Source organism: Magallana gigas, chromosome 2, assembly GCF_963853765.1.
Source record: "Magallana gigas chromosome 2, xbMagGiga1.1, whole genome shotgun sequence".
NCBI classification, from domain to species: Eukaryota; Metazoa; Mollusca; class Bivalvia; order Ostreida; family Ostreidae; genus Magallana; species Magallana gigas.
Genome location: NC_088854.1, coordinates 38594936 through 38611687, shown reverse-complemented (window position 1 = coordinate 38611687; position 16752 = coordinate 38594936). Strand labels below are relative to the sequence as shown.

The 16752-nt window shown below is 33.7% G+C and overlaps 1 protein-coding gene across 1 annotated transcript; it reads right to left on the bottom strand.

The window, feature by feature from the left end:
* Positions 1-2570: 2570 nt before the first annotated feature.
* LOC105318441 (phospholipase A and acyltransferase 3) lies at positions 2571-8074 on the bottom strand. Its single transcript, XM_034444230.2, has 4 exons — positions 7869-8074; positions 4663-4849; positions 4080-4209; positions 2571-3411 (listed from the first exon to the last, which is right to left on the bottom strand). Exons 1-4 carry the CDS (start codon positions 7978-7980, stop codon positions 3304-3306), a joined length of 537 nt encoding a protein of 178 aa, XP_034300121.2. The 5' UTR covers positions 7981-8074; the 3' UTR covers positions 2571-3303.
* Positions 8075-16752: the final 8678 nt, after the last annotated feature.

Genomic DNA, 16752 nt, shown 5'->3' with positions numbered 1-16752 from the left:
TTATATAGACTGAAATATAGAATCTAAACGAGAAACAAAATCTGCAAAATTTAGTCCGAATTTCCTCTGTTCGGCTAAAAGTCTATTTTTGTTTGAGCCTTATTTCATGATAAAGTAAAAATATCGAATTTTTTTAACAATAATAATTCATTTCATTAATACTTTTTTGTTTAGAACAAATTTTACTCATTACATTGATCTTTATAACAACCTTAAGTCAAAATTTCAATATTCAATAAAATTAAATTTTTTAACTATCAACGTAATATAGAGACACTTCATATACTGGTTTATTTTTCGTTGTTGTCAATCGCAAGACAATAAGACAGTGCCCCCATGATCCTTGGGCCAGGGCAGTACTTTTGAAATTCATTATATTGTGGTAATTTCAAAAGTAAACCTAAGTAAGTAAAAATCATTGAAAACAGATATTCTATGTCAATATTTTGTGTGTGTGATTAACGCTTTTTAAATTGATTCTTTAATTGTAACGAAATGCATGCAAACGAACGTTTGAGTTTTTAAAATTTTGCCATTTCTAAACAGTCCAAGTTGATATTTCAGTTTAAAAGATTATTTTTCTTCTATATTTTTTTGGTTATTCAATGCAGGTGTAGGCCCTAATGGCACATAAAATCAATCGAATTTCCAAAACTCGAAGTTTCAGTGGATGTTGTATGTTTAGAGCCCAAATTGACTTTTTAAAGTTCACATAATCTATGAACTTTAATTATACACGTAGAAAGCACAGGTATAAGAAGATACACAAGAACATTACATTTTGTAATTAAACTTTGTTTAATATTTTGTAGTTTTTAAATATTTGACACTTCAATGCACTTGAAAAACATTTTAAGATAAAAACTAACTTAAAGTCAATTTGACTCGGTTGGCTCAGTCGATGAATCTGGGGCTTTAGAGTACTCGTTCATTTATTTGAAACCCTGTGTCGTTTTCAAATCATCTTATCTAAATTTAAAAAAAAAACAATTTAAAAACTCATGGTATAGCAGTTCCGCTACTTTGTTTCATATAACTGCATGCAAAACAAGAGGCCCAGTGGCCACATCGCTCACCTGAGCGACAATAGCCTTAACTCTGATTAAATTAGCATTACAGTATCAAAATCAAAATATCTTGACAACTAAGTACAGTAGATCTTGCTCAATTTTTTTTTAATCTGCCAATATTTATCCACATATTTATATGGTAAATACCAAGCCCCTTTTGTTGTTGTACCTGTAAGAATATTTTTCTCTATTCCTATATACCCCCCCCCCCCACCTTTTGTGGCCCCACTTCTAGGGAATCATGGTTTGATCAAACTTTAATCTGCACAACCCGTGCTTTCACACAAGTTACTGCTTTTTGAACTGAAAACTTTCCCAGAATATTTTTAAAGATATATCCCCCATTGTGGCCCCACCCTGCCCCGGGGACCATGATTTAAACAAACTTGAATTTACACTATCTGAGAATGCTTCCATACAAGTTTAAGCTTTTCTGGCCTTATAGTTTTTGAGTAGATTTTCTCTATACAGTATTATGTAAAAATCCATTCCCCAATTGTGGCTCCACCCTGTCCGAGGACCATGATTTAAACAAACTTGAATTTACACTATCTGAAGATGCTTCCACTCAAATTTGAACTTTCCTGACCTAATAGTTTTTAAGAAGAAGGTTTTAAAAGATTTTTTCATTTTTATTCCTATGTAAAAATTCATCCCTTCATTTTAGCCCCACCCTACCCCCAGAGACCCTGATTTGTATAAACTTGATTCTACACTACGTAAGGATGCTTCCAACCAAGTTACAGCTTTTCTGGCCAAATAGTTTTTGAGAAGAGGATTTTTCAATAATACCAACAAATTTTCAATAATTCTAAATTATCTCCCCTTTAAAGATGGTGTGGCCCTTCATTTGAACAAACTTGAATCCCCTTCACCTAGTGATGCTTTGAGCTAAGTTTGGTTGAAATCTGCCCGGTGGTTCTGAAGAAGAAGATGAAAATGTGAAAAGTTTACAACGACAACGCCAGACAACGGACAAATTTTGATCAGAAAAGCTCACTTGAGCTTTCAGCTCAGGTGAGCTAAAAAATGAAAGGATAACGTTGCGTCGTCATTTTTTTTATTTGAATAATAATTTAACTTTCTTCTTTTTCAATATCTCTCTATCAGTTAAAGTTAATTAACAAAAAAATATTAGAATTATATTCTAATTGTTCAAATAATCATGGATATTGATCAGATCTGTTTATGATGCATTAACTAATGCAATTCAGGACAGGAAAAGTTTTCTTCAAGTACCAATATGGAATTATATTAACACTTAAGCTGGGTACACTCCATTAAAGGAAAAATAAATAATGATCACGAATTATCAATTTTAATTTTGAAATATAGATCCCAAAGTTTATGTCAAATTATGAAAAGTACATGTACTTATAATACCAGATTGTATTTTATTAATTTCCTTGTAAACAGCTTAATAGTCCCAATCAAACTTCCTGTTGATTGCATGATATGGCAATAAACTTCATTTTAAAAAAACAAAATTCAAGGACAGTGTAAATTAAAACAGATTTATTTCAAACACAACAAAATTCAAGTATGGATTTCTCAATAAATAAACAAATACATAATGAATAAAACCAAATAAATATCAAATATTAACATAACAAACCCTGAAGCGATGTGTTAGACATGGCTAAAGTCAAACTTAACAGAAAATATTGCCATATGATGGGCAGTATAACTAATGATATATACACAATTCTTAAATTCAATCACAACAAATAAAATCTATGTACATACACAATCTTTGAGATCATGAAAAATATCTTTCTTTTTTTTTTGGTTTACAAAGCTTTAAACATTGATTTTCATTTTGTGACAATTGTCATGTTACACGTTGCTTGAATATTGTAACAAATGAGTTATACGTCTATTAGAAAATTAAGATACAAGCATTGAAACGAGGAGTATTATTTTACATTAGAGTCATTTCAGAAGCAATGAATGGTGGAAAGATGGCTACGATTTTATATAGACTTACTAAACAACGACCGACTAGTGCTGAATACTTTAACTATAAGATAACAATATCTATCACCAGGTATCATTACAATCACAGGAAAGATATAAAACAGAAGATTGGATTAATTAAAACAATAAATATTACATGTCTATAGAGATTCAGGCAGGATATTTTTGAGAGAAAATGGTAGAAGAGTTTTAACATAGCAGAGTCAGCTAGCTAGGATATCCTGCTGTATCGAGTCAACACAAACCGCGGCAATAACTAAGCTTTCTCCTTTTCCTTCTTATCTCCAATGAACATCTCTTTGAATAGTGAACCCAGAACTACAACTGCTCCGGTGGCAACCACTGCACCCAAAAAGTTGTTGGCCTGAAATTAAAATTAGGAGTATCAATGTGTTGACGTCCGAAGTTTAAATGGCTGTCTGTATAAGAGTCAGGCAATGTTTAGAACTCCATCATCGCTATATAATTTGAAAACAAATTATCATTTTGGAAAAATTAAAAAATTTGGTTTAAATATATCTATAAATGTCGTTATATCAACGCATCCTATGATATACATACACTGTATAATACTAGGTATGGGTATACAAAAGTCTTATCTTTTCTACATGCAATATCATGATTTATTTTAAAAGGCCTAGGACAGTAAAAGAAATGCAATTCAAGTAATTTAATTGCTATTTCATGCATAGTGTTTACTTTTACACCCTCTTTAAATAATGGGCTGTAAGAGGGGGGGGGGGTAGCATTTAATGATTCTCTGTTATCCTTCTCTCTATCTTTCCTTAAAAACACTGTATGAAATACACTTAATCATATGTCATCCTTTTGATATTAAGACAAAAACTGTATCAATTACATTTACTTCTAATATTTTCATCGAAAATGTCACAATTGTAACGCATATTAGAAAACACGTACTACTTGCACAAAACAAACTTACATGTAGGATACCCAGCCGTGTATTTTCTATATATTTTAAAGTGGACTTAGCCTTGTTAACGATAGAAAAAAATTATAAAGTATTGCTACCTGTTCGGACCAGTTCACGCCATATCTGCAGTAGGCGGCGAAATGTTCGCAGTTCTGCCAAAGCACGTTGTAGCCAATGTCTCCGATTTTCATTATGGCCTCCTCCACGATTTCATGGGGCCTACGTGGTCTGAAAAAGTTTAAATAATTATATATAACTATGAATATGTTAGGAGATTTTTAAACTTTCAACCCCCTGGCAAATTTACAATTTACAATTATTTTACTTATCACTGACGTTGACAGAGAACAATGGGCCTTCTATAAAAAGTTAAACAACGACCGATATTGTAGCATACTATGTTTTATATGTCCTACCCCTAATCCAAGGAATGTGTATGATGTGTCTCACAAATTTTAAAATTTAAACCAAAGACTATGTAAAAATATTTCTTTCAAAAATCATTCCTTAACTACTGGTCATAAGTTTGATGATTTAGGTGGAACTTTCTTGCCACCTATGGCATGACAAGGCATGCTGGGTTTTTTTTTTGGGGGGGGGTTGTTTTTTTTGTTTTGTTTTTGGCAAATAAAGACTACCTATATCCAGAAAAAAAATATTTTTAAAATTGCGTGTGCTTACTTGCATTTGCGATCTTTGTTATTGTTTACTTCGACTTTGGAATCCAGCACGACTTTCCAGACATTCTCCCGTTTGACCACCGCCTTGTTGAAAGATTTTCCACAGATCGTGAACGCGTGACTGGGGTTGATGTTACCGTTAAGACCGTCATTTTCATCACCGGCCAAATGAATGACCTCCTCATTCCCTGGAAAACGAAACGAAACTAAATCTAAATTAAAAAGGTTATCTAAAAGGACTCATCCATATCTCGATGATATTGTCGTCGTTACATGATTAAACATGTATCCATTGCATCAGTTTCAACAAGATAATTAGAACCATTTTAGCAGGAGCTTGGACTTTGGGTAGTTATGTCAAACAGCAATGTGATGTAGGCCTGTTTATTTCATTGTCAGCCACTCATGACCAGCCATGGCTCTCTGAAATCAACAAGATTTATCTGGCCTTTCAGCTAAGACCACGCAATTGGTGCATATTTTGCTTGAAACCCCGTCATTTTTAACTTGTTTTGATGCAAATATTAGATAGCTACGTCCTACTGAAAATCCAAGGTCTTGATAAAATGGTTCTAAAATTAGAATTCCATCCGCTCCCCAGATTTCGATACACGCGGCGTGTCGATCGTAGCCGGGGAGCGGACTGCAGTTCCAAAATTTATCTTAATTAGTATCGTCATCCTTAGACATATAAAATAAAACTGGTGATAAATGAATAACTTTTCTTCGAATAATTATGAATAAATGATAAGTGATGAATAGCTTGCTGAATATCTTTATCATAAAATGAATCTGTGAATATCCCAGTCGAAATGTGGTTTACTTGATTGTGAACACCTATCGGTGTGGTGGGCTGCTCTTTAACAGAAGGGAAAGGACTTAACCATTGCAGCGACTTATTAATCAACATGAGTAATTTGCATTTCTAGAATAAATTTTAACTTTAGATTGAAAATTGGTAAAAGACATGTTTTAGAATAATTTTGTTTTTTCTCCCGTTCCTTCTGTTCACATGCGCCTAATATACAAATTCAAAAACATTCATAACTAATACATGGTGTGTCATCAACAGAGGGGTATTGAATTTCCAACTGTTTGATAAACTACTTATATATTGTTAAATACCGTGAGTCAAGACCATTTAAAAAAGTAGTCAACAGTCAACACCGTTCCCTGCTCCTGTGTATTATTTTCGATTAGTACCGGGTAGTTGTACATATAAAATATATGAAATACGTATGCAAGCCATTCGTGCGTGATTTATACAATAAAAAGCAAAGCCCCTGTACTGATCATCAATTATTTTAAGAGGTGTCCTGTATTAAAAAGCAATATAGGAAACTTTAGGCCTATAAAAAAAAGTTGTGTGTTTACGGTAACACTGAAGAAAAAAATAGGTTAGGTAGGTAGGGATTTTTTTTATTTTATCATATTTTTTTCTGCTTGAATTCTAAGAATGTTTGTTTGTGTCATATTTAAAAACAGATTTTTTAATAGAAATAATATAAAATTCACAATCGGATAAAAACAGACATCTGAAAATGGTAGGATCGGGGCATTTTTCTAGGTTATGTCGGGTTACCCTAAACACACAACTTCTTTTTTAGGCCTTACGTATAGTGAGCTAAAAGATACATTATGGCCTCATCCTATCAGACAAATTTGCTCTTTTCCGCTGTGTGCATACAAACCTTGAAGAGTAGGTTGAGCGCACCCTACTCTGTGCCATGATACAGATGAATGTAGGATTACTTGGACATGCACAAATACTTACATGTTTCTAGTCTGTTGAAATGAATTTTCGAAAAGAAAATACCAAACTAAAATAACTGTCTGATTGAAAATATATACATGATGTACCCGATGTTTGAATTGATCAATTTTTGATTTAAATAACAAGAGTTTTCGTTTATCATGTATTGAAGACATGTGTGCGAGGACACAGTATAGTGGGAGTTATTTTAATATCGTAATATAAATGATTGATGAAGCATTGACAAATCAACAATTTTTTAAGCTACAGGGCAATATGGAGGGATTAAAGAATTAATTTATCAATAAATTTTTGACGGGTTTTTTTTTTTTTTTGGACAACTTAAAAAAATCAAATTGCTCGTTTTACTATAGTAATATTGCATTTGTTGATGTTTTGTACAATGCATAGCGAAAAAGAATGAAACTTTAGAGAAACATGAAAAGGGATATTTTGGTGTACCCCAAACATAATATTAACTAAATTTTAATGTACGTTCGTAGCCACGTACGTGTTAGTCGTACGGTACCTAGGAATAATGAAAGGCTACAATAACGTACACTGAGCGCTACCAGTTGACTTAGGTGATCTATAAATAGTTGGGAAAGGCCCCTTCGATACGTCAAAGTCTTACGTCACACTTTTTACGTCTGGCTGTACATCACTCTAGCATTGAATCATGATTTTTTGAAGTATACACTCTCATAACTGCCGCGGTGTGTGCATACAAATTGAGTAACGCGCGTTAGCGCGTTATGAAAATTTGTATGCACACACCGCGGCAGTTATGAGAGTGTATACTTCAAAAAATCATGATTTAATGCTTATATTTACATTTTTTAACTTCTTGCCTTGTCTGCAAATGTGAATTATACCTTAAAATTCCGATCTTATCCTAAGGGTAAGTTAATATTAATGGAAGAGCCACAGTAACAGCCACGAGCGTGCACTTTGATTTTCGCTTGTGACGTTGCAGTTTACAGCGTTCAACGTTTGTGACGTCATAATAAATCTCGTCAATTTGACCTTTGACTACTTGTTGCATTTAGAGGCATTTGAAGATCACAGAATTTAATGGAAAAACACAGTAGAATGTAAATATAGTGTTATATGGACATGTTTACTTGACTGTACATACAGTAATATAATAAAATATCTATAAATACACATATTCATACAAATCCAAAGACTTCCCCTTGTTAAATTTGAATCATCAATTCAATATTGTCAGGTATAACAAACTCGAGCTAACATGTACATACATCAACATGTCCCGAATGATCGTAACCATGCAATAAACAACTTTCTATATGTTATAATGAGTTCTTTTCTACGCTCTACGCTAAATATGACTACCTGATTTATATCTGACTTCACTCATAAGTACCAGGTCAAATTTAAAGAATATTAAACACGGAATTGTTTAGCAGTATACATAATATTTATGTACTTACCTATGTACACAGCCCAGTGTGAATACCACCCGCGATGGAATTCCAGTTGATCTCCTTTACGGGCCTTCCGTATGACACTTCTGTTGTGAGAGTCAAACTGTTTCGCTGCCATTTTCCTTTCTTTCGCTTTATCAAGGCAAGTGGAACTGGACTATACACTACCTGTGTGCCTAGAGTTTTATTCGTCCAAGGGAAAAAGGAAATACCTAATTTCTATTTATAGACAAATCAACCAAGGCCAAGGCTAGAGGTGCTATTTTTAACCCAGAGAGAGAGAGAGAGAGAGAGAGAGAGAGAGAGAAAATTTCATATTCTGTAGTGTAAAAGAATTTTTTAAAAGTGATGTACTTGTTGTAAGTTACGATAAACAAATCTATCTTACACTAAGTCTTGATAAACAACTCGCCATGTCAGTACTTTTCCGATCTGCGGTGACTTCAAGGACAAAATTATGATAAAATTTGGTACATGAACTATCAAAACATTGACGATATAAAGGTTGTTTACATATATTATACTCGTACATGTTTCTGCATCAGACATTTTTTGAAAACTTCTATTTTATTTTCACGAAATTCATTTGAACGTGTAAGTACATGTGTGAGTTTTGAACTTATGCAAATTGTACGTACGACCCATATGAATATTTCATTCCTTAGTGTTAACTTTCGGGTGAATTTTCTTTTAATATTCTTACAAAATCGAGAGATTACAAACAAAATTTCTAAAATTCAAGTTGACCTAGTACATGTATATATTCAACACGCAAAACAACCTTTTCCATGCTTGTATAATAACAATTTTAATGCCGAACACTTGATCAATAAATAATTATTTCCTGAATAGTTATGATTGTAAATTATCGCTAAATATTACAAAATATCGTGCAACATTATTGAATTATACATGTGAATTTCAGTTACAAATTGACGCACAGCTTTTACGCAGTGTTAACAATATTAATCTCAATCAATTCTAATGGTTTATGACTAGTTACTAAGATTTTGTGGAAATTTAATTAACAAAAGAAAGGTGAAAAAGTAATAAAATAATATTATATGTCAAGACTTTTTTTTTCAAAAGTGGAGATTCTAACTTACACAAAACAGCTTAATGAAAAGTTTCCAATACATGTATTTCTAAAAGACTGAAGTAATTAATTAACGTTTTGAATTTTATGAAATGTCTCTCAAAATTGTCACAAGTATATAGGTTTAAAAATATATTTAATCAGCATTTCTATACATAGGCTACGCTAAAGCTATCAATAATGTTTGTTCATCAAATTGAAATAAATCACTCGAGGCCTTGCCATGACCCAAAATATCTAGTTTTAGAATTTCGCAGGACAGTTGAAGGTTACATTTTTTAATAACTTGTGTATTACTGTGTAGATAGAAATTACATCTATGTAGGATAATTTCCTGTATTTCCTACGAAAACTTATGATTAATTTACAACTCTGTAGAACAGCTGTGGAAACTGACAGGGCTTAAAACACGCCCCGTTTATCAATCGATCGAAACCTACAGCGACCTAAGAAAAAAACACGGACTGCACGAAATAAACATGGTGATGTCCGATTCAAACTCCCATAGGTGACGATTTGACTGGGGTTTTTTTTTAGCTAACACATTGATGTACATGGATAGTGAATTTTACTTACTTTTCACAATCAATTTATCAACTTGTTAAAAATAATGTAAATTTAAACTAGATGTTGTCATTAGACAGTAATACCCGCACCATGTGTTTGCCCCTAAATAACACTGTTTTGTACCAGTTTAATTAAAAATGAAGGCTACATGCAAACTCCGGTAATACATTTAAAAATTATAATTTTCATAACTGAAGGATGAGATCCCTGCCCATATGATAATACACATCGTGACATGAGCAGCACTTTATGTGCAATTTGGGGTAGAACTGTTTGCAGTGAATTTTCAGTTAATCAATAATCTTAACATTTTATGTCATAGGAAGTATAATGGTCTATAATTATTACAAACAAAATTAAAAATTAAATTATGCCCCCTCCCCGTGGCGGTTGCCGGTGTTAGATTTGCTTCTGTGTGCCTACATGAACATCATCGTGTGCACAGATTTAGAGAAGGGGTGGGAGTGAGGGGTCCAGACCCCCCCTCCCCATGAAAATTCGTAAATTACCAAAAATACACCTTGGACCCCAATGCTCTTACAGACATGTAAACGCGCGTACGCTCTAACCCATTGCGCTTCAATGTTAGGTAACATTATTTGGGGGGTAAATATTTAATCAATATTCAACATACTTTATTGTTTATCTCAATAGGAAGTATACATGTACATCACAATATGCAGGTGTCCTGCACCACCTTAAAGCTGTTATTTACCTAATAAAATAGTGCAAGTGGATTTGAAGAATAGTTCATAAAAATACATGCATGTTACAAATGACTAATCTTTGTCTGAAGTTACGTACACAACACGGGTTTGCATGTCTCATTAGCGGGTACTAGTTTTACCCAGCTCTTCGATTAGATGGGTTCACGTGTATACATACATGGGTGTTGCTAAAACGCGGAACGGAAAACGGAACGGAAGGAAAACGGAAAATCTTATCTAATGTTATTTACATCATAGATTTGTTAAGTATGCTAAAACGATATACTTTATGTACCTTTTTAATTTTTTTTGAAAGATTAGCAATATTAGATTATTTATTCAAGAATATTTATTTCCTCAAAATTAACAGTACATGCATTGACCACTATATTCTGTCCCAAAATATCCTCGATTCACTTTTTGCTGTATATTTATATATACCTCAGGGTTCAAGCGATTCTCTTTTAGAAGCATTAAACATTCTCATTATTCTTTCTTTAAAACGTCCTCTCTAGCTTATCAGCTGGTATAAATACACGGCTAAAAATAAAGAAGTCTACGGGGTTTTGCATTTTAACAGACCCGGATGATAGTGTTGAAAAATTGTGCAAGGTCTTCTGAGTGACTTCCAAATGGAGAAAAGATGTCAACATTTTCCATTATAAATCGTCCAAATGTGCTGCATGAATATTTTGGAATCGACAGACAATAGTCCCAATATATAATCGGAAAATCAAACCAGGCAACGTCTAGAGCTCTCTATTCGGATCATATGTATATAGCTGCTGGAATAAACAACTGCATGCTTTGTAATGCAAACGTAAACAAAACTGCATTGCTAAAAATACTAGTTTCACAAATTACTAGTTTCACAAATTACCGGGTATTTTAATGTTTACTGTATTTTAATTTTTTAATGTCGTCAGTCCTACAGTTTTTTTCTTCCATCTCAATGATACTGTATCGTCTGTATGATAAAAGATCGTCTAGAACACCGAAAATTCAATTTTGATGTAAGTATATACATGTACACACAAAACACGCATAAAACGCTTTCACTAACTGCGTACGTTACGCTAATATGCCAGCAATACCATATAATAGAAATAAGTAAAAAGTTAAAGCTAATTTGCTCGTTTAATCATGTTAATGTTTCACAATTCGTATACATTTGATTTTTCCGTTTCGTACTCAACTAATGCCGAATGAATACAATGCTATAATTGATAGACATTCATATGAATATTAATAAGATAGCAACATGTTGATAATCATTCATTAGATATAAATAAAAGATAGTCATACAAAGTAAATCGTTTCTGGCCAGTCTATACCCTTTTTAAGTGATGATATTTTCCATTCCGTTCCGTTTTCCGTTCCGCGTTTTAGCAACACCCATACATACATGTCTGTGTTTTCCGTATGCAGAAAAGGATTACGGTAGTTAAGATCAGCTAAAGGAATTCATTATTGTGTTTTAATTGGATTATCATTATGATGTTGACCAATTTAGGTAAGCATAATACATGTAGTAGCAGTGCAGTAGCACAATATAATAAGATGCCAGCATGGGATTCCTGCCAGCATACATACACATGTATATAAGTTCTACTTTCACTTTCTAAATGTAATCTCCCTTTGACAGCATACTGTATCATCATCTTTTAATATTTAAATAAGCTTATCATCGTTACCTATCCTATCGCATTTGTAAAGTTTCTGTCATTTTAGTTGCAAAAGTTATTTTTTTCATTTGTCAGACTGCATGCACTGTTGAGTTGACCCCATATTGACCCTGTATAAACAATTTCTTATTAAATTTGTGTATTACATATGTAAGTAAGTGTAGACACTTATATTTTTTATATGAGTAATAATAGGAAGGAAGGAGTATTTCTTTCTTAATGTATTATAATGCATCAAATACAATGTAGGTCATGACCTTATGGGACTGTTCTGACCCCACGAAACAGGAAAATACAAAATATCTTCTAAAGTCATTATGATGCATCAACTGGTGTAAAGTACATTAATGACCCCCAGGTGTTGTCTTTAAACCCCCCCCCCCCCCCCCCATCCCCCCCGCCTTTATGAAATAGGAAATGATATGATACACTGTATATTTTGTTAACTTCTGAGATCTGAGATCCTCATCCCTAAACCGTTTAATTTATTTTTGCTCTTTGTGTCATTGTGCGTAAAATTGTATTGTAAGATTATGCCCCCTTGGAGACACCCTGACATTTTAGAACTAGAAATAATAATGTATTTTATCTTATTCATATGTTATACAGTAGTGTTTGATCCATGTGGGTAATTCCTAGCCTAATGATGTCACTGCTTTGTTTAGGAGACTTTACAATTGCCCCAAATAGGTGAATACACATGGCAGTGATGCATATAACATTTTGTTTATAAATCTTAAAAATTAAATTAAGCAATTTCCAAAATGTTATTGTGAATCACGAGAGAAAAGCAATCAAGAAATGATTTAAAATTTGCTACTGTACACATGTAAGAATGCATGTATTAAGAAGACTGAATCTTTATAAGCAGGTTAGATGGGGAGGGGGATGAATGTGGAGTATAAACATTTATAATTTGAATCATTTATTGTTATTAATTAATTTTAACTTGTCAATGAATACTACTTTTTGATCCCAAGGTAGAAATATGACCTCTGATCGTATCTCAATAGATCATTTGTCAATTATGCAAGGTGTAATGTAATTTTTTTTAAGAATAACATTTTTTACCAGTTTATAAAAGTTTTTAGACACCCAAATTATATTTTGATTTTAATAGATTATTCGACAAGGAAGGGGGGGGGGGGGGGGGAGAGAACAGTTTATATTTGAGTTTGTTTGGGAGTGGGGGTTCCAAGTCATATATTTGACAATTTTTTTAATGTAATTTAAAATAAGACTAAGCCATACTACAGTCATGAACATGAATAGTATAGAACAAAACACAAACTAATACATGTACATGTATATATACATAGGAAGTATTACAAAACAGATGATTGATCTATATCTGGGTTCTTAAATTGAATCATATATCATGTACATATTATATTATTGTTTCTTTGTTCAAGGCATTTAAGATGGTATGTAGGTCATGATCCCAAGTGCTCTTCCTGAAATTATCAAATATCATAAAAACCATTGAGATCCCCACCTTAATCCAAAGATATTATTCCTCCTTAGGTCATGCAGGCGCATCAGATCATTATGGCATGTAAGTCATGACCCTAAGGGGTCATCCTGACCCCCTTAGAATCAGAAATTGTCAATTATCTTTAAATTATTGATGTTTGATGATCCTATCTCTATTTAATCTTTATTAATTATTAAGTCTCCTGAATGAAGTTTGGAGACTTATTGTTTTTGTACGGTTCTTAATACATGTATATATTCTTCATCTTCTTTTTCTTCTTTCCCGCTCTGAACTTGTTTCTCAGAGATGGCTGAACATAATTGTACAAAACTCTAGGATATGATAGGCCTGCAAATCTAGTTGTGCACCCTGGTTTGATTTTTCTCATTTTGGGTTAGACAACCACTTTTCGGGGGGAGGGGGGGGGGGGGGCGAGGGGGGTGTCAAAAGGGTGTGGGGTCTAACATTGAACCTTGTAGGAAGAATCATAGACTCTATTGTAAATGGTAACTTGAAAACGGACAAAGATAATAATATAGGGTTTTCATAATCATATATTGGCTGTTACTGGCAATATATAGGGTTTATTAGATCTGACCCCTGGGGTCATCCCCACCCCCCAGGAATTTGAAATTACCATATATCTCAGAAACTGTTATAATCATGACCCCTAAACCATATATATTCATGTTTCTGATGTCAAGGGGCATCAAATGTTATGTAGGTCATGGGCCCTGTGGGTGGTCCTGACCCCCTCCAACAGCAAGTCCCTTAATATCTTCAAAACAGTTGAGATCCCCACCCTTAAACCATATATATTCTTGTTCCTTGTGTCAAGGGGCATCAAACGGTATGTAGGTCATGGGCCCCGGGGGTGGTCATGACCCCCCTTGAACAGGAAGTGCACGAATATCTCGAAAACGGTTGAGATCCCCACCCCTTAACCATATATATTCTTGATCCTTAAAGGGCATCAAAAGGTATGTACCGGTAAGTAATGGGCCTCAGGGTTAAATTTAATTTTTCAAAACCGTAATGCACATCTATGGAACAGTTCCTTTCATATCCCAAGATATGATGTGTCTATCCATTAAATCATAAAAGGAGTTCTAGGATCTATGGTTTTTTTTAAGTGATAAACGTCAATTTTCTGCTACATTTTGACTCCCTGGATGAAATTTAAATTTTGAAAACCTTACTGCACATCTATAGAACAGTCCCTATCATATCCCAAGATATGATTGTCTATCCATTAAATCATTAGAGGAGCTCTTGGATCAATGTTTGTTTTTTTAGTGATAAACGTCAGTTTTCTGCTACTATTTGACTCCCAGGATGAAATTTAAATTTTTAAAACCTTATTGCACATCTATAAGACAGCCCCTATTATATCCCAAGAGATGACGTAGCTACTCCAAAAGTTGTAAGAGGAGTTCTGGGAACCATATTTTTTTTGCCAAAAAACGTCATTTTTTGTTGCCCACTGATCCCCTTACTTAAAAAAAAAATTCTGGAACCTGATCATGCCTCAATATGACACCCCTAATCATATTCTAGAAGATCATTTGGCTACTGCCAAAAAAAAAATGACGTTTTTTAAACCAGTTTTTTTTGTAAAAAAACGTCATTTTTTAGCCATTAAATGACCCCCAGGACAAAATTGAAAATTCCGAAACCTTATTGCGCATCTATAGGATACCCTAAAACATATTCCAAAAGATGATTTGTCTTCTTTTGAAAATGTAGGAGGAGTTCGAGGAAGAAGGTTTTTTGTGAAAAAACGTCATTTTTTACTAATTATTTGACCCCCAGGACTAACAGAGAATTTTTGAAACCTTTTTACAAAACAACATGATACCCCAAATCAAACTCCAAGAGTTCAGTTTGCTGGTTTATAAGATGTAAGAGCAGTTTGAGAAAGTAAAACGTGACAGACGGACGGACGGATGGACGGACGGACGGACAGACGGACGGACGGACGGAACAGGGTAACAACAATATACCCGAACTTTCTTTAGAAAGTGCGGGTATAACAATATAATGCTTTCTATGGCAATTCATGCGTGTTATAAAGATAGCGATCATTGTAGAAAAAAAATTTACTATCTTAATACCTATGGAGAAACACTGAAAGTTCTCACTTCACACATATATTGCTTATGACCTGAGTATTTGTCATGAATTTGCCCCAAGTTCATTAGGGCAAGGGCAAGGTCACTGGCAGGAAAGGTGCAAAATCCGTGTCCCATCATATCTTTTTTTTATGGAGAAATATTGTAAGTTCTTACTTAAAACGAAAATTTCTTTCGACCTAAGGGTGTGTCATGACTTTGATGCACGGTCATTTTTTAAAGTTAAAGTTAATTGGAAGAAAAAATTTATAAAATTTGTGTCTGCTTCGTACTCTTTCTTATGGAGAAACATAAGAAGTATTTTTATTTTATATAAAAATTGCTTGCTTATGACCCGAGGATGTGTCATGAACTTTTATTTCATTTTTAAAGAATAGTTTTTGGCAATCGGTTTTTAGAACGCAGTTCGCAGTTCGCAATTGAATAGTGAACTGCGTTCTATCAAGAACGCAGTTCGCAATTCAAAATTTAGAATTCATATTCGCAGTTCGCAATTGAATAGTGAACTGCGTTCTATCTAGAACGCAGTTCGCAATTCAAAATTTAGAATTCATATTTGGGGCCCGATTGCCCTATATGCAATTGAATATAGTGAACTGCGTTCTATCTAGAACGCAGTTCGCAATTCAAAATTAAGAATTCATATTTGGGGCCCGATTGCCTTATATGCAATTGAATAGTGAACTGCGTTCTATCAAGAACGCAGTTCGCAATTCAAAATTTAGAATTCATATTTGGGGCCCGATTGCCTTATATGCAATTGAATATAGTGAACTGCGTTCTATCTAGAACGCAGTTCGCAATTCAAAATTTAGAATTCATATTTGGGGCCCGATTGCCTTATATGCAATTGAATAGTGAACTGCGTTCTATCTAGAACGCAGTTCGCAATTCAAAATTTAGAATTCATATTTGGGGCCCGATTGCCTTATATGCAATTGAATAGTGAACTGCGTTCTATCAAGAACGCAGTTCGCAATTCAAAATTTAGAATTCATATTTGGGCCCGATTGCCTTATATGCAATTGAATAGTGAACTGCGTTCTATCTAGAACGCAGTTCGCAATTCAAAATTTAGAATTCATATTTGGAGCCGATTGCCTTATATGCAATTGAAAAGTGAACTGCGTTCTATCAAGAACGCAGTTCGCAATTCAAAATTTAGAATTCATATTTGGGCCCGATTGCCTTATATGCAATTGAATAGTGAACTGCGTTCTATCCAGAAC

Excerpts from the sequence above, each read along its gene's own strand:
- LOC105318441 (XM_034444230.2), bottom strand. The coding sequence starts at position 7,980 with ATGGCAGCGAAACAGTTTGACTCTCACAACAGAAGTGTCATACGGAAG. Across the intron at positions 4,210-4,662 it reads AACAAAGATCGCAAATGCAA|ACCACGTAGGCCCCATGAAA; the intron begins GTAAGCACACGC and ends AAACTTTTTCAG. Across the intron at positions 3,412-4,079 it reads GCGTGAACTGGTCCGAACAG|GCCAACAACTTTTTGGGTGC; the intron begins GTAGCAATACTT and ends TTTTAATTTCAG.